This window comes from Oncorhynchus kisutch, linkage group LG21, assembly GCF_002021735.2.
Source record: "Oncorhynchus kisutch isolate 150728-3 linkage group LG21, Okis_V2, whole genome shotgun sequence".
Lineage (NCBI taxonomy): Eukaryota > Metazoa > Chordata > Actinopteri > Salmoniformes > Salmonidae > Oncorhynchus > Oncorhynchus kisutch.
In genome coordinates, this window is record NC_034194.2 from 7,279,132 (window position 1) to 7,301,076 (window position 21,945).

At 42.3% G+C, this 21,945-nt stretch overlaps 1 protein-coding gene across 4 annotated transcripts in view; it reads right to left on the reverse strand.

Annotated features, from left to right (window-relative positions):
- Positions 1-4,302: 4,302 nt before the first annotated feature.
- The window catches only part of LOC109866691 (afadin- and alpha-actinin-binding protein), a 29,766-nt gene continuing 12,123 nt past the window's right edge, over positions 4,303-21,945 (reverse strand). Inside the window, exons 3-14 of one of the 4 annotated variants that reach the window (XM_020455482.2) lie at positions 16,861-17,033; positions 16,507-16,710; positions 16,186-16,296; positions 15,933-16,068; positions 15,717-15,792; positions 12,156-12,336; positions 9,472-9,616; positions 8,842-8,972; positions 5,884-6,054; positions 5,661-5,778; positions 5,247-5,430; positions 4,303-4,988 (exon numbers count right to left, since the gene is read on the reverse strand). In XM_020455482.2, coding sequence (XP_020311071.1) covers positions 4,853-4,988; positions 5,247-5,430; positions 5,661-5,778; positions 5,884-6,054; positions 8,842-8,972; positions 9,472-9,616; positions 12,156-12,336; positions 15,717-15,792; positions 15,933-16,068; positions 16,186-16,296; positions 16,507-16,710; positions 16,861-17,033 — 1,766 coding nt within the window. In that variant the 3' untranslated portion in view covers positions 4,303-4,852. Of the gene's footprint in view, positions 4,989-5,246; positions 5,431-5,660; positions 5,779-5,883; positions 6,058-8,841; positions 8,973-9,471; positions 9,617-12,155; positions 12,337-15,716; positions 15,793-15,932; positions 16,069-16,185; positions 16,297-16,506; positions 16,711-16,860; positions 17,034-21,945 lie in introns of all 4 variants that reach the window. The other 3 variants (XM_020455481.2, XM_031800651.1, XM_020455483.2) reach the window with 3 other exon arrangements.

The following is a 21,945-nucleotide window of genomic DNA, read 5'->3' on the forward strand; positions in this document are numbered from 1 at the left end:
TCTGACATTTATTTCAGATACTGTCACAAAGCTTACTAAAAAGCAACATTCCCCAAGTGAGGATGGCTTTCAGTTCAGCAGTAATACATTCATGAACTTCTTTGAGGAAAAGCTCATGATCATTAGAAAGCAAATTCCGGACTCCTCTTTAAATCTGCGTATTCCTCCAAAGCTCAGGTTGTCCTGAGTCTGCACAACTCTGCCAGAACCTAGGATCAAGGGAGACACTCAAAAGTTTGAGTACTATATCTCTTGACACAATGATGAAAATAATCATGGCCTCTAAACCTTCAAGCTGCATATTGGACCCTACTCCAACTAAACTACTAAAAGAGCTGCTTCCTGTGCTTGGCCCTCCTATGTCGAACATAATAAACGGCTCTCTATCCACCGAAGGGAGGTGTACCAAACTCACTAAAAGTGGAAAGTAGTAAAGCCTCTCTTGAAAAAGCCAAACCTTTGTCCAGTGTCACAGCTTTCGTCAGAAGAAGAGTCATTGGACCAAAGTGCAGCGGGGTACGTGTTAATCTTTAATAGCTTAACTGACTGAACACTGAATACAAAATAACAAAAAATAATAGCCGAAACAGTTCTGCAAGGTGCAACCAACACTAAACAGAAAATAACCACCCACAACTAACAGTGGGAAAACAGGCTACCTAAGTATGGTTCTCGATCAGAGACAACGAAAGACAGCTGTCCCTGATTGAGAACCATACCCGGCAAATACATAGAAATACAAAACCTAGACATACAAACATAGAATGCCCACCCACATCAGACCCTGATCAAACAAAAAATAGAAACATACAAAGCAATCTACGATCAGGGCGTGACACCCAGAATTTTTTTTTTTTAACTATCGGCCTATATCGAATCACCCATTCCTCTCAAAAATGTTAGAAAAATATGTTGCGCAGCAACTCACTGCCTTCCTGAAGACAAACAATGTATATGAAATGCTTCAGTCTGGTTTTAGACCCCATCATAGCACTGAGACTGCACTTGTGAAGGTGGTAAATTACCTTTTAATGGCTACACACCGAGGCTCTGCATCTGTCCTCGTGCTCCTAGACCTAGGTGCTGCTTTTGATACCATCGATCACCACATTCTTTTGGAGAGATTGGAAACCCAAATTGGTCTACGCAGACAAGTTCTGGCCTGGTTTAGATCTTATCTGTAGGAAAGATATCAGTTTGTCTCTGTGGATGGTTTGATAAACAACTGGAAATGTCGGTGTTCCTCAAGGTTCAGTTTTAGGACCACTATTGTTTTCACTTTTTATTTTACCTCTTGGGGATGTCATTCGAAAACATAATGTTAACTTTCACTGTTATGTGGATGACACACAGCTGTACATTTCAATGAAACATGGTGAAGCCCTAAAATTGCCCTCGCTGGAAGCCTGTGTTTCAGACATAAGGAAGTGGATGGCTGCAAACTTTCTACTTTTAAACTCGGACAATACAGAGATGCTTGTTCTAGGTCCCAAGAAACAAAGAGATATTCTGTTGAATCTGACAATTAATCTTGATGGGTTGTATTGTCATCTCAAATAAAACTGTGAAGGACCTCGGCGTTACTCTGGACCCTGATCTCTCTTTTGACGAACATATCAAGACTGTTTCAAGGACAGCTTTTTTCCATCTACGTAACATTGCAAAAATCAGAAACTTTCTGTCCAGAAATAATGCAGAAATATTAATCAATGCTTTTGATACTTCTTGGTTAGACTACTGCAATGCTCTACTTTCTGGCTACCCAGACAAAGCACTCAAACTTCAGTTAGTGCTAAATAGAATGCTAGAATCTTGACTAGAACCCCAAAAAATATCATATTACTCCAGTAATACGCTATGGTCACAAGATGCAGGCCACCTAATTGTCCCTAGAATTTCTAAGCAAACAGCTGGAGGCAGGGCTTTCTCCTATAGAGCTAAATTTTTATGGAATGGTCTGCCTACTCATGTGAGAGACGCAGACTCGGTCTCACCCTTTAAGTCTTTATTGAAGACTCATCTCTTCAGTAGGTCCTATGATTGAGTGTAGTCTGGTCCAGGAGTGTGAAGGAGAACGGAAAGGCACTGGGGCAACGAACCGCCCTTGCTGTCTCTGCATGGCTGGTTCCCCTCTCTCCACTGGGATTCTCTGCCTCTAACCCTATTACAGGGGCTAAGTCACTGGCTTGCTGGTGCTCTTCCGTGCCGTCCTTAGGAGGGGTGCGTCACTTGAGTGGTTTGAGTCACTGATGTGGTCTTCCTGTCTGGGTTGGCGCTCCCCCGTGGGTTGTGCTGTGGCGGAGATCTTTGTGGGCTATACTCAGCCATGTCTCAGGATGGTAAGTTGGTTGTTGAAGATATCCCTCTAGTGGTGTGGGGGCTGTGCTTTGGCAAAGTGAGTGGGGTTATATCCTGCCTGTTTGGCCCGGTCCGGGGGTATCATTGGATGGGGCCACCTGACCCCTCCTGTCTCAGCCTCCAGTATTTATGCTGCAGTAGTTTATGTGTCGGGGGGCTAGGGTCAGTCTGTTATATCTGGAGTACTTATCCGGTGTCCTGTGTGAATTTAAGTATGCTCTCTCTAATTCTCTCTTTCTCTCTCTCTGTGGACCTGAGCCCTAGGACCATGCCTCAGGATTACCTGGCATGATGACCTCTAGCTGTTCCCAGTCCACCTGGCCGTGCTGCTGCTTCAGTTTCAACTGTTATGCCTGCGGCTATGGAACCCTGACCTGTTCACCGGATGTGCTACCTGTCGTAAACCTGCTGTTTTCAACTCTAGAGACAGCAGGAGTGGTTGAGATACTCTCAATGATCGGCTATGAAAAGTCAACTGACATTTACTCCTGAGGTGCTGACCTGTTGCACCCTCGACAACTACTGTGATTATTATTATTTGACCATGCTGGTCATTTATGAACATATGCACATCTTGCCCATGTTGTTAAAATCTCCACAGCCAGAGGAGGACTGGCCACCCCTCATAGCCTGGTTTCTATCTAGGTGTATTCCTAGGTTTTGGCCTTTCTAGGGAGTTTTTCTTAGCCACCGTGCTTCTACACATGCATTGCTTGCTGTTTGGGGTTTTAGGCTGGGTTTTTGTACAGCACTTTGAGATATCAGCTGATGTAAGAAGGGCTATATAAATACATTTAATTGCATGCAGATGTAGAAGCACGGTGGCTAGGAAAAACTCCATAGAAAGGAAGGAACCAAGGAAGAAACCTAGGATTCAAATGTGAAACTAAAACATCTCCGCCCCACGGCAAAATAGAATTGCAGAAAATTCACTTTAAAACTAGGTGAAGTGCCCCCCAACCAAATGTCACCAAAAGGTTAGTGCTTTTAAAGGGTACTAAAACATAAGCTAGAGAAGTTTTAAATTGCATGATTTTGGCACTCAGTTTCAAGTTGTGGACTGGATGAAGGGACAGACCTGTTGAATCTGTGGAAAGGCTGATGGGGAAGTCAGACAGGAGTACGGAACACCTAGTGGCCTCCAGAGCCCAATCAGCTTTTCCCATTCTTGGGTACTTTCTTCCGAGAACTGCCGATGTTGCATCACTTTAACAAATGTCAGTTCATTTAGTTAACATTATTACTGTACCTCTCTATCCCAGAATGTCACATGAATCCTGAGTCTGAAGCTGGAGAAGCAGGTGATTGTTGATGGCAAGAAGTCCAAATGCTACTGTTAAGCATGTCCTGCACTGTCTGCCTCCCAGTGAGGACCACCTACACAATTCCACTGCCTGGCAGTCTGTGAATCTAGAATGGACAACTGTTTCACTTAAGACACCATACTGTATGTGATGTATTAAAAAAATACTGATTTCTTACTTTCTTTCATATTACAGATTCCAACCTGAACCGCTCTGAAGGTCTGAGCAGCATCTATGATTAGAGTGTGGACCTGAGGGAGAAGGCAGAAGTCCATGTGGCCTGTTGCTGCTCTGAGCAGTGTGCTTAGAGTTCTGGTGGAGCAGATACTATGTAACCTTTCTAACAGAAAATACATAATTTCACATCACTGAGATCTTGACCATTCAAATTGTAATAAATCCAACTGTGCATTCAAAGATGGTCTCTGATACATTATAGCCCTCTAACAACAGCAATCTAATGGCAATCACTTTTCATGGTGAATTGTAAAATAAGAAATCAATGCAGAAAACACTTTCAAAGTGATATATGCAGTTATAAAGTGCATCCGCCTCGCTGTGACTGTTCCTTGCGCTGCATCAACAACAATAAACACAATAGCCTTGAGCAATATTGTTTTGTCATCATCACCACAATCACTTCAAGGGGAAAGACACAATTTAAATGTATTTATGAAATTGACAGAACTAATATATCTTATTGCCTTTGGTGTATCAGCAGCATTGAAATAAAAGTACATTCTAAGATGCTATCAAATATTTAAGGGGGAAACAATTGTGACCATTATAAATACATTACGCTGTCTTACAGAGTGCCTACGGATAAACATTCAACTTTATAAAACTACATGACCTTAACAAAAAGGTAATACAACAAAGACATTTGACATTAAATATATAAAAAACGACTTCTACAAACACCAATATTACATTAAAAACCACACTAATTTGTCCCTGCCATTTACAATGAGCCACTCAGCAGCCAAAATATTATGGCTCTATCAAAACACAGACAGGGGCCTCGTCTGTCCGGGTCCTTTTTGTCTAGTTAAATTATAGATTTTTATTTTATAAAGTTCTACAAACAAGAACTAAATATATTTTGTGTTTTGCGTTTCCATTTAAGTGTGTCTGACTACCTTTGATACTACACTTGATATTGAATAGTTTAAGAGCATGGACACCTGTGTTTAAATGGAGCCAATTCTATCTCCCGTGAATGTGTATGCTCTGCAATTTGCTCCTCCATTCACGTGTCGGAGCTGGGCAGGAACATCATCATTGCGAAGGATGCTGGAGTCTTGCTTTGGGTGGATTGTGCTTGGGCTGGAAAGAACATTTTATACAGCATTACGTCTTCATCCCCATTCGAGAGCAAAGTCTTGAATTCTTGACATTATAGTTATTTAGCTAGCAGTTCCTCTAAACCAGAGCAACAAACAGTCAGTGCATACAGAGGACATCAATCTACATATGTATGAGACGGTTGCTTCAATTGATTTAAGCTCTGCTTTGTTAGTTTCCTTTTGCAATTAGTTTGTTTTTGTTTTGCAATTGTGTTGAGTGCTGCACTGTAACGTGTACCTGTTATGAATATCTAAATCATGTGTAGGGTACCTTTTTTCTGGGATAAGGCGGTGTGTGCGATACAGATCTGCCGTGGATGGCGTCTTCGCTGGAGAGGCTCTGGATGTGGAGAAAGCCGTGTGGGATAGTGATTTATTTAACTTTGCTGGAGTCGACATGGGCCTAACCTCTGACTCAGCCCCTGGCAAAAGATATTAAATGAGTCATGATGTGTCAACAACCAGACAAAACAGTTTTCACCAATTCCACCAATGTGCCCTACAGTAGACTTTCTCTTTTGGGAATTTCGGTGCAGGTCGCTTTATGAAATGTTCAGAGACAAATGCTTTCTATTTGATTTGACTGATATGAAGGAAGAGCCATGTCCTCCAGCTTGGTGCTGATGGTATTCAGGAGGAGCTAATTACTTACATCCTGATAAGGCACTTTGAGACTTTGACATCTGTGGTTTCATTTGGTCTCCAAATGGAGTCAAGTTTAAAAACTGATGTTTGAGCCATGTGGCGCGGTCCTCTTCAAATGCTTTTCTCTGCAGGACAAATGTTTGAATATTAGCCTGAATAATTCACTTTGAAATAAAATAATTCATGAAATTGCAGGTAATCAAATTTCCAAGTTATCTGCCCTATTGTACCTCGTGGCTCAGTCTTATGGCTGCCTCTGTGAAGTTCCTCCTTTCCGCCTCAAAGTTCTTCCTTTTTTCTTCGAAGGACTTCCAATCCTCCTTGAGGCGCTCCTTCTCCTCCTGCATGTAGCAGTCGTTGAGCAGCGAGGCTGTCTCATCGTCACATGGGGAGTTCAGCTGCTGCTGTGAGAACAGAACACACAGAGTAGTGGAGACTGAGGATTAGGAGGGAGAATTACAGACAACTGATTATTACTGACAAGTGAGGTAGCAGTTCGTGACCTTGGGACTATAGTGTTCTATCGGTGCAAAGCAAAGTTCTGAGATATTAAAGCATCAATGTTTTCACATCCCAGATCTGTTTTGTAGTGGATTCTTCTTTCATAACCCATAAAGGTCCTAAAGTTGCAGAGTATAAAAATCCTGAGACTCACATTAAGCATCTCCAATCCAAAATTAAATCTAGAATCAGCTTCCTATTTCGCAACACGCTTCCTTCACTTACGCTGCTAAACATACCCTCGTAAAACTGACTATCCTACCGATCCTTGACTTCGGCGATGGCATTTACAAAACAGCCTCCAACACGCTACTCAGAAAATTGGATGTAGTCTATCACAGTGCCATCTGTGGTGTCACTAAAGCCCCATATACACCCCACCACTGCGTATGCACTGTATGCTCTTGTTGGCTGGCCCTCGCTTCATATTTGTCGCCAAACCCACTGGCCCCGCCTTATCTTAGCTCACTGGTCACAATAGCAGCACCCACCCATAGCACGTTCACCAGCAGGTACATTTCACTGGTCATCCCCAAAGCCAACTCCTGCTTTGGCCGCCTTTCCTTCCAGTTCTCTGCTGCCAATGACTGGAACAAACTACAAAAATCACTGAAGCTAGAGACTTATATCTCCCTCACTAACTTGAAGAATTAGCTTACCGATCATTGCACCTGTACACAGCCCATCTGTAAATAGCCCACCCAACTACCTCATCCCCATATTGTTATTTATTTTTGCTCTTTTGCACCACAGTATCTCTACTTAACCCTTCTTGGGTAGGGGGCAGTATTTTCACGTCCGGATCAAAAGTGTGTCCAAAGTAAACTGCTAGTTACTCAGGCCCAGAAGCTAGGATATGCATATAATTGGTAGATTTGGATAACACTCTAAAGTTTCTAAAACTGTCTGTGAGTATAACATATTCAAATTCAGCCTACCACTATTTTCAATGGCTGTCACTTTTATTATAAGGCGAAGTCCTCCCAGATTGCAGTTCCTATGGTTCCACTAGAACAGTCTTTAGAAAGAGTTTCAGGCTGTTTTTTGGAAAAATGAGCCAGAAATTGTAGTTTTTCTAGGTGGCTCCCATCTTGGCTGTAGTGTTTCCAAGTGCGTGAATGAGAGCGCGTTCTTTGGTATTTTCCTCCGGTAAAGACAATAACGATTCTCAGTCTTAAATTTGATTGTTTATTTAAGTATTAGGGTTTGATTATAAACTTTGTTTGACTTGATTGGAAAAGTTTATTAGTAACATTTGGGATTCATTTTGTATGCATTTTGATGGAGGGAAACTGGGTGGATCATTGACTGAAGCGCGCCAGCTAAACTGAGTTTTTATGGATATAAAGAAGGACATTATCGAACAAAAGGACCATTTATGATGTAATTGGGACCTTTTGGAGTGCCAACAGAAGAAGATCATCAAAGGTAAGGCATTTATTATATTGCTGTTTCGGACTTTCGTGTCGCACCTGCCTGGTTGAAATAGGTTTTTCATGGTTTTGTATGAAGGGGCGCTGTCCTCAGATAATCGCATGGTGTGCTTTCGCCGTAAAGCCTTTTGAAATCTGACACAGCGGCTAAATTAACAAGAAGTTAAGATTTATTTTTATGTTTTACACTTGTGATTTTATGAACATTTAATTTGTATAATTCTGTAGTTTGAATTTCGCGCTCTGCAATTTTACCGGAAGTTAAACATCATCATCTGTACATCTATCACTCCAGTGTTAATGCTAATTGTAATTATTTCGCCACTATGGCCTATTTATTGCCTTACCTCCCTAATCTTATTACATTTGCACACACTGTATATAGATTTTTTCTATTGTGTTATTGACTGTACGTTTGTTTATCCAATGTGTAACTCTGTGTTGTTTTTGTCGCACTGCTTTGCTTTATCTTGGCCAGGTCGCAGTTGTAAATGAGAACTTGTTCTCAACTGGTTAAACGAAGGTGAAAAAAATAATAATAATTTTGTTGGTTGCAATCGCAGTAGAACCTTACGCCTCTGAAATGTCCATTTGAGTTTAGCCATAAGGTTCTATCTGACACTTCTGAATTACACATGTTCAGTTAAGAAAACAAACTATTTAAATACGTAAATGATAGTCAGAACACATCAAATACAATAAACATTTCTGATCAAACGAATTACTGTCACCAGACAACATCATTTACTTTAAGATTTCTGACAAGTGTTTTTTTTTGCTTTCCGTGCCATTATTACTGACTAGACAAGACCATAATAGAAGGAGATAGCAAAGACGTGTTCTGATTGGTCCGTTTGAATTTGTTCAGGCTTGTGATTGGATTGCAGACAGAACCTCATAATTTTGTAGTTTGTCATTTTTTCCCACTTAAAATGCACTCTTTCTAAAATCTAACTTCACAGACATATGAACACATCTAAAAGATCAATTATATGTGAACTCATTTTTGACAAAAATGTAAAATAGAACCTTATAGTCCCAAGATCTCGAGTTGTTAATAAGTATTTTCCATTTACTTTAATGTCTATGCTGATAGATCAATCTATTGAGGCAATAGGTAGACAGATTTACAGGTCTGCTAGAATTAGGTAGATAAGACACTGTAGGTGTAATAGCCAGAATAATTCAAAACAAACAAGGCTGAATAAGTATTGAACTCAAGCAGCATCATAGAGAAGAGAGTTAAGTGTATACCTGCAGGAGCTGCTGCTGCGTGTGGATGAAGTCTTTATACTGCTGGATCTCCAGTTTCAGCCTGTCCATCTCCTCTTCATGGACCTCTTTGGGGATGGCGTTCATGTTGGCTCTCTCCCCTACCAAGGATGCTGGACAGGAATCACATCACAACATTACCAGTGATTCTGAGATGGTTTATTGTTTATGATTACGGTAATAATAGGTTTAACTAATGGATTTTAAAAAATCAAGGTCTGGGTTTGAAAAATATACAAATAAAAAACTGCTTCTCCTCAAAGAACCACTAGAGGTGTCTGTTGGTTCATGTTTCACAGACAGTGGCTACCACTTTTATTGGACTCTTTTCATTTGATTTGGCTGATAACAGAGTAAAGTGACCACCCATCTACTGACATTACTTATAACAAGCGATTTGTATCACTGTTCAGTTGAGCTTTAAGTGGACATTTAATCAACTCAAAGTCCGGTAGTCGTTCATGTTATTTATAACAAAACTATAATACCACAGACAATAAAACTGAGCATCCTGAGTGACCTCTTTCTCCGGTGGTAAGCAAACAAGGCTAACAAAACCTCACAAGTGGCTACCCTCTAGAGATGATGCGAGTAGTATGTGACAAAGAATACCTTGGCTGTCCAGTCTCTCCACGTGGCTCTTTAGTCTCCTCCACTGCTGGCGAATGCTATTGGTGAGCTGTTCCCTTGCATGCTCACAGGACAGCTCCAGGCTCTCTCTACTTGAGTCACACACCTCATCCTCTTCTGAGCTGGTCTGTTGCAGAAAGATGTCGTGACAACAGGCATAGACTATTAATTGGTTAATTTATTTAATTAAGCAGTCACCTTTATATAGTGTGCTATTTTTGTGTGCAGATGGTTTTAAAACTATGCCGGAGTAATTTCAGTTGTGAACTATTTTATACGACATACATGATTTTTTGTTAACTGGTAAATAGTAACCTACAGCAAAGTGTGTTTAAATCATTTCTAACTTGTTAACAATTTCTGCTAGTTAGTTTTTGCTACCATGTGGGTTTTTAGCTTGCTTGAGCCTATTAACTGAGGAGTGTTTATTCACATGTTTCCATACATGTTTCATTTAAAACATTTCTCTTACAAAGGAGTTGTTTATTCTAACTGCTTAACTATTTATCTGTACATGGAATTGTATTTGTTTGTTTTTTAAAACTAATTTTCTTCCAATTTTTACAGGAATTTGCAGCTAATGTAGAAGGAAAAGCTGTATACAAATACTGTGCCGAATCACATGTGAAGAATGCAACAAAGAAGCAGAATCATCTGGCCAAGTGCATAAAGTTCCCTAAGCGCTCACAACAAGCAATCTAGAATAGAAGTAGAGGGACTTTGGTCAGAGGTGAAAATTATGAATCAGACACCTTATCGATAGCAACAGCTCATGGTCCTCCTGGAATGAGAAGTTTTTTTGACTCAATGGAGGAACGTATTCAGAGAATGGCTGATGAATGTATTGGAAGAGATTTTTGAATGTTCTTCCCCCAGCACACACCACTCCAACCAGACATGCTTTATCTACTCATATGCTGGATGCAGATTTCAAGTGAAGGTCAAGCAAATCAAACCATCTCTGATGGGTGGTAAACTGTTCGAGGGCCAAAGATTAATTAACTACATCTCCATCCCTCAACCAGTATTCTACAAGAGCACAGACACAAGGGACAACAGACACACCGGTCTCTACATTGCAGAAGTTATTTGCACTGGTGACCGACAATGCGGCGAACATGAAGGCTGATTGGTCTAAAGTGGAGGAGTCCTACCCTTACATCACACCCATTGGCTGTGCTGCTCATGCATTGAATCTGCTCCTCAAGGACATCATGGCACTGAAAACAGTGGATACACTCTACAAGAGAGTCAAGGAAATGGTTAGGTTTGTGAAGGGTCATCAAGTTAGAGCAGCAATCTACCTCACCAAGCAAAGTGAGAAGAATAAGTGCAGCACATTGAAGCTGCCCAGCAACACCCATGGGGGGAGGGCGGGTTAACCCACTGTTCCTAGGCCGTGAAGACTTCTGCCTGAAGCCCATACACGCCGCAGCGTATATGTTGGACCCCAAGTATGCTGGCAGGAGCATCCTGTCTGGTGCAGAGATCAATGGTGTCATCACTACTGTGTCTCGCCGCCTGGATGAGCCCAAGGTTCTTTGCAGTCTGGTGAGGACTTTGGGATGGAAATGCAATATGGCAGTCGTGCCAACATATCTCATCAGCCACCTGGTGGAAGGGACTTTGTGGATCTGAGGCTCTTTTTCCTGTTGCCTCATCAGCCGCCTCAGAGCGCAACTGGTCCTTGTTTGGGAACACACACAAAACCACGCAACAGGCTGACCAATACAAGGGTTGAAAAATTGGTGGCCATCTGGGCAAATTTGAGCCTGACAACGAAAGTGACAGTGAAGACGAGGCCTCAGTATGATGTTCAAGAGGTGGACATTGAGGAGGTCCAGGGAGAAGACATGGAGGCCTGAGAGGAAGACAACCAAAGCTTTAGTTTCTAGACTATAATTTTACAGACGTATGATGAAAACGTTTTTGGGAGATATGATGGATCATTGGGGATCATTCAATATTCCCTTTCTTTTGTTGTTCAGTGAAATCATCCCATGCAAAGAGTCAACTTATTTAAATAAATTTCAATTCGTAACAATTATATATATTTTTTTCTATTGGAAGGATTTAATAATTTGCAATTATGTCTACTTATGATAAATATATCCAATGCAAAGAAATGCAAAAAAATCTACATTTAAATGGTATTAATATAAATTTGCATATATCCTTGTTAATTCCCATATATTCCCGTTAATTCCCACGGAAAGTTTCCACCCCTGAATATTCCCCAAAATGTGCAACCCTAGTCGCATCCTGTTTCCATTGGTCATCCTTGAGAGGTTTCTACAATTTGACATAACCCAAAACATAACAAAAACAAACTGCAAATGCATCCAACGAGTTTGTTGAGTCATAGTGAATTTGCCCAAATAGTTATGACTTCATATAGGGGGACTAGATACCTCATGTGCTTCATTTCGAAATGGTAAATCAGATGTGTGAAAATACCCTCAAATAAATAGGTGACATTCTGTACTGTTGCCTCAAATGAAACAAAATGCGGGAGTATAGAGCCAAATGAAAAATGTTAGCTTAGACCATTTAAAAATGTTAACCTCACTGTCCACACACATATGGAGGGGACAGTAGATACCAAATACACCATCCGGTACAGCATATTGGGTACCCTTGACAAAAGACAATACTACTAGACAAACCTGTTCTAGACTGTCATCATGTTTCTCGCCACTTTGGCTAGGTTTCCTGGGGCTCAAAATGGTGACCATATCCCTTTTCATCTGCTGTAATACTTTCTTTAACTCTGCGTTCTCCATCAATAGGTCCTTATGGCGACTGTCGTAGTCGTTCAGTAGAGTCTTATACATCTCTCCCTCATGTCTGAAAAATAAAGAAATTCACCTGTGTTTAGTCTTTTCTCAGTGCATGTGATGATGGGGGCTTCCAAGTGGCGCAGGGGTCTAAGGCATCACAACCAGACACCCTGGTTCGAATCCAAGCAATATCACAACCAGCCGTGATTGGGAGTCCCATAGGGAGGCGCACAATTGGCTCAGAGTCGTCTGGGTTTGGCCGGTGTAGGACGTCATTGCAAATACGAATTTGCTCTTAACTGACTTGCCTAGTTAAATAAAGGTTTAAAATATATATATATATATACATACAGTTGAAGTCGGAAGTTTACATACACTTAGGTTGGAGTCATTAAAACTCGTTTTTCAACCACCACAAATTTCTTGTTAACAAACAATAGTTTTGGCAAGTCGGTTAGGACATCTACTTTGTGCATGACACAAGTAATTTTTCCAACAATTGTTTACAGACAGATTATTTCACTTATAATACATTGTTTTACAATTCCAGTGGGTCAGAAGATTACATACATTAAGTTGACTGTGCCTTTAAACAGCTTGGAAAATTCCAGAAAATGACATCATGGCTTTAGAAGCTTCTGATAGGCTAACTGACATCACTTGAGTCAATTGGAGCTGTACTTGTGGATGTATTTCAAGGCCTACCTTCAAACTCAGTTCCTCTTTGCTTGACGTCATGGGAAAATCAAAAGAAATCAGCCAAGACCTTAGAAAAAAGTCTGGTTCATCCTTGGGAGCAATTTCCAAACACCTGAAGGGACCATGTTCATCTGTCCAAACAATAGTCTGCAAGTATAAACACCATGGGACCACGCAGCCATCATACCGCTCAGGAAGGAGACGCGTTCCGTCTCCTAGAGATGAACGTACTTTGGTGCAAAAAGTGCAAATCCATTCCAAAGCAACAGCAAAGGACCTTGTGAAGATGCTGGAGGACACAGGTACAAAAGTATCTTCATCCACAGTAAATGAGTCCTATATCGACAAAATTGCTTAAGGAAAATAAAGTCAAGGTATTGGAGTGGCCACTACAAAGTCCTGACCTAAATCCTTTAAAAAAATTGTGAGCTGAACTGAAAAAGTGTGTGCGAGCAAGGAGGCCTACAATCCTGATTCAGTTACACCAGCTCTGTCAGGAGGAATGTGCCAAAATCCACCCAACTTAGAAATGTTTGACCTAAGTTAAACAATTTAAAGGCAATGCTACCAAATACTAATTGAGTGTATGTAAACTTCTGACCCACTGGGAATGTGATGAAAGAAATAAAAGCTGAAATAAATTATTCTCTCTACTATTATTCTGACATTTTACATTCTTAAAATAAAGTGGTGATCGTAACTGACCTAAAACGGGGCATTTTTACTAGGATTGTAAAAAACTGAGTTTAAATGTATTTGAGGTGTATTTAAACTTCCGACTTCAACTCTATCTATCTATCTATCTATCTATCTATCTATCTATCTATCTATATATAGATGTATGGCAGTTTCAATAAGATTTACATCTTGAAGCATATTGAAGGTTTCTATACACTATCCCAGATCCTATGCTTAAAATGCTAAACAAGACAAGCTAACAATCACATACCAAGCAATAGTTTCTAAAGTATTGGGACAGCGACACATTTTTTGTTATTTTGGCACTGTACTCCAGCACTTTGGATTTGAAATGTTACAATGACTGAGGTTAAAGTGCAGACTATCAGCTTTAATTTGAGGTTATTTTCATCCAAATCGGGTGAACCGTTTAGAAATTACAGCACTTTTTGTGCATAGTCCCATCCCTTTTAGGGGACCAAAAGTATCATGACAAATTCACTTGTGTGTTTTAAAGTAGTAAAAAGTTAAGTATTTGCAATGACTACTAGAATGACGACTAGAAATAAATGGTAAATAATGGCGTGTGATTTTGCAGTCACTTTTATTGTAAATAAGAATAGAATATATTTCTAAACACTTCTACATTAATGATTACGGATAATCCTGAATGAGTCGTGAATAATGATGAGTGAGAAAGTTAGACACATGAATATTATACCCCCAAGACATACTTATCTCTCACCATTACAATAACAGTGGTTAGCATTTTGGGGAGGGTATGATATTTGTGCGTCTAACTTTCTCACTCATCATTATTCACGATTCATTCAGGATTATCCGTAATCATGGTAGCATCCACATGAATGTAGATGTGTTTAGAAACATAATCGACTCTTATTTACAATAAAGGTGACTCCAAAATGACAATACATTATTTACCATTCATTTCCATTGGGCACAAAAAATCTGGAACACATCCAAAGAAAACTGCAAACGCATCAAACAAATTTGTCAGTCACAAGCTTGATGCACTTTAATACACAAGTGAATTTGTCACAATACTTTTGGTCCCCTAAAATGTGTGTGTGGGGGGGGGGGCTACGTACAAAAAGCGCTAATTTGGTAGAAAATAACCTCAAATTAAAGCCGACAGTCTGCACTTTAACCTCATTGTCAAATCCAAAGTGCTGGAGTACAGAGCAAAAACAACAAACACTGTCCCTGTCCCAATACATTTGGAGCTCACTGTAGATGGAAGTAATTGGTAATGTCATGAGTGCCAGTATGAGACAAAAAAAACACAACATGTAAAGTATTTGTCCCATGTTTCATGAGCTGAAATAAAAGATCACAGAAATGTTCCATATGTACAAAAAGCGTATTTCTCTCATATTTTATGCACAAATGTATTTATATCCCTGTTAGTGAGCATTTCTCCTTTGCCAAGATAATCCATCCACCTGACAGGTGTGGCATATCAAGAAGCCGATTAAACAGCATGATCATTACACAGGTGCACCTTATGCTGGGGACAATAAAATGCCACTCTAAAATGGGCCATTTTGTCACATAACACAATGTCACAAATGTCTCAGGTTTTGAGGGAGTATGCAATTGGCATGCTGACTGCAGGAATGTCCCCAGAGTTGTTGCCAGAGAATGTTATGTTAATTTCTCTACTATAAGCCGCCTCCAACATTGTTTTAGAGAACTAGGCAGTACGTCCAACTTTGCTCACAACCGCAGACCATGTGTAACCATGTCAACCCAGGACCTCCACATCCGGCTTCTTCACCTGCAGGATCGTCTGAAACCAGTCACGCGGACAACTGATGAAACTGACATGCATTTCTGTCTGTAATAAAGCCCTTTTGTTGGAAAAAAACTTGTTTTGATTGGCTGGGCCTGGCTCCCAAGTGGGTGGGCCTATACCCTCCCAGGCTCACACATGGCTGCGCCCTTGCCCAGTCATGTAAAATTCATAGATTAGGGTCTAATTTATTTATTTAAATTGACTGATTTGAAATGATTACATAATTTATATTTTGGTTCAGTATACATAGTTACCTGGCCTCAGTCTTCCCAGTTTTCCAAAGGCTTCTCTTCCCATCCGATCTTCCCACGTAGTTCAATACTTCAAACGCTAGAATAGAGAAATTACACATAGGTCAACTTCCATCACAGTATCAACTGTATGATGCATAGCATTTGGTGAAAAGGAAAATATTAACGTATTAAATAAAAATGGGCGATCAGAGGATGAAGCATAACTTGAATGATTACTTTGTTTCTTATCCTTTTTGTCGATCAGAAGCTGATTCAGGCGCTCCTTTAGTTTGCCGAACTCCCTTTCTTTCCTCTTCATGTCATGATTGTACTGAGTGGCACGGCTTGCTATGATGCTTTGAAGTTTCTGTACCTGGCACGAAAACAATACAAGTAGGCTATTACATGATAATCCTTTCTAGGAATAAATAGACTGGTACTAGATATTCTAATCTTATCTCAAGTTTCCATATAAATCAACGAAGCGTACCTCTTCTTTTTCATTTTTCAGGCAGTTATGTAAGCTCTTCACTTTCAGCTGTAGCTGACGTTCTCTCTCAAGAAGTCCAGTGTTTTCCCTCTTGGAGAGTTCAAGTTGATCCTATAAGGATTCATATAAAAACAAATATATACAAAACTGTGGTTTTAATTACAAAGCTAGAATTCCTAATAAAACTACATGTCCATGCTTTACGTGTTTGCGTAAGGATAAATCACGTTTGAACAGCAATTGATGTGCAGACAGGACTAAGAGAATAAATAAAGGATAATAAACTAAGAAGGTTAGCGAGTGAGTAAGTCAAGGCCAAACCTTCAGTCTAGTGTTGCTGAGCTGCAGATAATCCATGTTGCTGTTGGACTTGACCTGCTCCACTTCAATGTCCTCCACTGTCTGCAGGCACCGGCGGTGCAGCTGGAGCAGGTTGTACACGTTATTCAGCACGGCCACCAGATTCAGTTCAGGACCGTTGTTAGACTCTGTGCAAAGCAATGGAAAGCCAAGAGAGGATACCTCCTGCAGAGGCAAATCAGGGATAGGATCAGACATGCAGCTTAGCGGTTAGCTACTGGCATCTAACACATGAAAGCAAGCATGAACCCAGCAGGCAACAAAGTGACATCATTGTGACATCTTTTATGAATTAAAACATTTGAGGTCTCTTACCCGATTGATGTATGAGATACATTCTGACACATTGTCCTCTGTACAGAAGGCACTTATTGTAGGCATGGTGTAGGGGTTTCTGGTCATTGGCAGAGGGAGCACTGATGATTGGCTGTACTGCCTCAGAGATGACATTCTGTATCTTGAAGAGCTGCAGGAAGTGTCCTTGATTTCTGTGCAGGAATAATAGAACAAAAGGATTGCCATTACTAGTTAGGTCAAAATCAATTCATTGCAAACTGTCTTTCAAAGTGGACAAAGAGAATAGAATCCTCATGTATGTGATTCAAAGAAGCGCAGCAATCTTGCTTTAGTGTTGAAATGAAATGTCCAATGAAAATTATTGGAGGTCAAGCCATCCAACCACAAAACGGTTAAGATACATTATGTTGGAGTGAATGGAGAATTTCACTATTTAGGACCCTAATCTGTATTTTTGATGTAAATGGCATGTTATAGAAGGGTGCAGAAATTTTGGGGGGAATTTCACTTGGTTTTGAAAAACTTACCCCACCAGCAATTGACATCCTCAGCCTCATTCTGGAGTTCCGGGGCATCCAAAAACATGAACAAATGCTCTATTGCTCCAGTATAGTCTTTAGATGTTGTACACATGAAATTATGTCATACCGAACATTATAATCCATTTAGTTGAATTCGAGCGATAATTTACAGCTCAAGCATATTCGCTACCATGCATGTACTTCTTCAATCCAATTCCTCTCGCTACTGCGAGTGTGTAAATAGGGGGCACGCTACTGGCACAGATACAGTACTAGGTACCTAGCTAGCTACGTTGATAGTCAGTCATGAGATCAGCCAGGCGATGAAAACGGGACAGAAGTAGTTTTTGTTAGGTTAATAGCTGAATATTGTTGAAAATGGTTTGCAGATGTGAAATCCCAACATGTGACAACGCAAAGACAAAACACAGTCCGATATCTTCTCACGGACTTCCTTTGGACCCAGATTTACTGAGGATTTGGTTAGTTGTCCTGCAAAGATGCATAAACACTCCCATCTAAAGACTGGATCTACGGTTTTGTAGTGAGCATTTCTCAGGTGACGACCTCTGAAAACCACAACCAACAAGAAAAATCATTGGTAAAAATATAAATATATATTTGAAGAAAACAACTATACTGTTAGGTTCTAATTTTCAGAGGAAATAACTCACGGACACTAGTGAAGCTTAAGCTAGTTTAATTCTTCCCAAAGGGTCGATACAGCTGTAAATCAGACACAGACATGGCTTCCCCTGTTGTGGGGGAAGCAAGAAAAAGCAAGAAATTACTTATAAATGAACAAAAAATGATAACGAAAATGAATAAATAAAAAATAAATAAAACATGATTATAAATGAACGAACAATGATTAAAAAAAACATTCACCACCGGGAGGCTTACAAACTCGGAGAGTTATGGCCTGGTCTATTATCACACCATACACAATCTTATTTCCATCTCTAATCACACAACAAAATGACATTTCAGCTGAATCCGCTGTCTTGTTCCATGTCAGTTGGAGCTGCTTTTTGTTTCTCCACTCTCTCCTTCTGTTACCTACGAGAGTTGGTAAGCAACAAAAACACACAAAACATAACAGTATTAACAATGTGATAAGCTATACATTATTATATATGCATGAAAACCAAAGACTGAGACCATGACAATTCCCACTCCCTCTTCACCTGACTCTATGTCTCCAGGATACTTTTCTGCTGGATTCCACAAAAATGAAATCCCTAAAAAGCCTCCTCATGCTTTCGCCCAGTCTTCCCCTTTCCGGCCCCAGGTTCCGAGAGGTGTTCCCAAGCCATGTCATTTTCACTTTGTTCCCAATTCTCCTCCATTGCAACAATCCTACATCCTCTTATTAAAGTAACTCAGTACTGTATATGCTTTCACATCAATGCCTTAAACATGTTGTTTAGAGTACAATTACACCAACATCTATCCTCTTTCATATGATGCATTAACCAATAAAGCAGCTAACCCAACCCAAACTATGATGCCCAGACCCAACCCATCTGCATGTCTTACAGTGGAATCTAGTCTCGCTCCCTCTCTTTCGCTCCATTTGCTCTGCCATGGTGTCTTCAAGCTCACCCATTATGCAGCTGGACCTCACTTCTCGTGAGAACAATGCACCCACCAAGGAGAGACATGACAATCTTTACTGCTGCAGGTGCTGTAAGGAGTACTGTGTGTGGACCAAACCAATGCTGTACCAACACCCCCTGGTGTATCTTGATGTACACTCATTCTCCAGAATTCAGCTATGCCCTTGGTTATCTCTGCTTTCACCTAAGGATATACACACTGCAACACATGGGTCATTTCCTGACAAGATAGACTCTCCTCTTATGGCACGATCACTAATTTGTGACATTTGAATAACAGCCTCCCCTGTACTCCCATCGGTCTCCCAGTTACCAAGCCATGTGACATTAGTCCTCATAAACTGATATCCCAACAATGCTACTAAAGTATCCCCTGCTACTACTAACATGGCCCATGCCTATAATCTCCTTCAATTTTACGCTACTGCTACTCTCTGTTCATCATATATGCATAGTCACTTTAACCATATCTACATGTACGTGCTACCTCAATCAGCCTGACTAACCGGTGTCTGTATGTAGCCTTGCTACTTTTATAGCCTCGCTACTGTATATAGCCGTCTTTTTACTGTTGTTTTATTTCTTCACCTACCTATTTTTCACATAATACCTTTTTTGCACTATTCGTTAGAGCCTGTAAGTAAGCATTTCACTGTAACCTGTCAAGTGTTCACCGGCTGTTAGAAATTGGGAAAAAGATCAATTAGTCGGGAAGAATATCCAACCTAACAAAACTGAGTCACTGTCACGGTCGTCCTCCTCTTCATCTGAAGAGGAGAGGCGAGAAGGATCGGACCAAAATGCGGCGTCGTAAGTGTCCATGGTAAATCTTTAATACCGAAAGTACTGACAGCTACAAAACAATAAACAAATGACGACCGTGAAGCTACAACATAGACAATCACCCACAAACAAACAGTGCAACCCAGGCTACCTAAGTATGATTCTCAATCAGAGACAACTAATGACACCTGCCTCGGCATGACACCATACTAGGCCGAAACATAGAAATACCCAAATCATAGAAAAACAAACATAGACTGCCCACCCAACTCACGCCCTGACCATACTAAATAAATACAAAACAAAGGAAATAAAGGTCAGAACGTGACAGTACCCCCCCCAAAAGGTGCGGACTCCGGCCGCAAAACCTTGACCTATAGGGGAGGGTCTGGGTGGGCGTCTGTCCGCGGTGGCGGCTCTGGCGCGGGACGCGGACCCCACTTAACCATTGTCTTTGTCCGCCTTATTGTCCGCCTCCGTGGCTTTCTAACCATGACCACCCCTCTCAATGACCCCACTGGACAGAGGGGTGGAAGCTCTGGACAGAGGGGCGGAAGCTCTGGACAGAGGGGCGGAAGCTCTGGCGCCTCTGGGCTGAGGGGCTCTGGCGCCGGAGACTCCGGCAGCAGCGCCGGACAGGCGGGAGACTCCGGCAGCAGCGCCGGACAGGCGGGAGACTCCGGCAGCAGCGCCGGACAGGCGGGAGGCTCCGGCAGCGGCGCCGGACAAGCGGGAGGCTCCGGACAGGCGGGAGGCTCCGGCAGCGGCGCCGGACAGGCAGGAGGCTCCGGCAGCAGCGCCGGACAGGCGGGAGACTCCGGCAGCAGCGCCGGACAGGCGGGAGACTCCGGACAGGCGGGAGGCTCCGGACAGGCGGGAGGCTCCGGCAGCGGCGCCGGACAGGCAGGAGGCTCCGGCAGCAGCGCCGGACAGGCGGGAGGCTCCGACAGCGGCGCCGGACAGGCGGGACCACCTGCAGGGAGGAGACAGAGAGACAGCCTGGTGCGTGGGGCTGCCACAGGAGCCACCAGGCTGGGGAGACCCTCAGGAGGCTTGGTGTTAGGAGGAGGCACCTGAAGGACCGGGCTGTGGGGGAGCACTGGAGCTCTGGTGCGCAACCTTGGCACCACTTCCCCAGGCTGGACAACTACTCTAGCCCGGACCCTCCAGAGTGCAGGCACAGCTTGAACCGGGCTGTGGGTAAGCACGGGAGATCTAGTGCTTACTACACGCACCTCTCCCTTAGGCTCCACTCCCACATTCGCCCGGCACGAGCGGAGCGCAGGCAGAGGACGCACTGCACCCTCCCAGCGCCCCGGAGACACAGCACGCAGAGCCGGCGCAGGATAACCTGGACCAAAACTGCGTACCGGCGACCAGACCCGCTGAGCAGGCACCATACACCCTGGCTCGATGCCCACACTCTCACGGCACTTTCGGGGGGCTGCCCTATAGCGCACCGGGCTATGGGCACGCACTGGCGACACAGTGCGCTTAACCGCATAACACGGTGCCTGACCAGTAATGCGCTGCTTATAATAAGCACGAGGAGTGAGCTCAGGTCTGCTACCTGGCTTACTACCACACCTCGTCTGCCCCCCCCAAAACATTTTTGGGGCTGCCTCTCGTACCTGTCGCACTGCCGTGCTGCCTCCTCATATCGCCGCCGCTCAGCTTTCGCTGCCTCCAGCTCTGCTTTGGGGCGGCGATATTCCCCAGCCTGTGCCCAGGGTCCTTTCCCGTCTAGAATCTCCTCCCATGTCCAGGAGTCCTGTGATGCTGGCCGCTGTTTTTGCTGTTGCTGCTGCTGTCGTCGCTGCTGTTTACCACGCCGCTTGGTCCTTGGTTGGTGGGTGATTCTGTCACGGTCGTCCTCCTCTTCATCTGAAGAGGAGAGGCGAGAAGGATCGGACCAAAATGCGGCGTCGTAAGTGTCCATGGTAAATCTTTAATACCGAAAGTACTGACACTGTATACAAAACAATAAACAAATGACGACCGTGAAGCTACAACATAGACAATCACCCACAAACAAACAGTGCAACCCAGGCTACCTAAGTATGATTCTCAATCAGAGACAACTAATGACACCTGCCTCTGATTGAGAACCATACTAGGCCGAAACATAGAAATACCCAAATCATAGAAAAACAAACATAGACTGCCCACCCAACTCACGC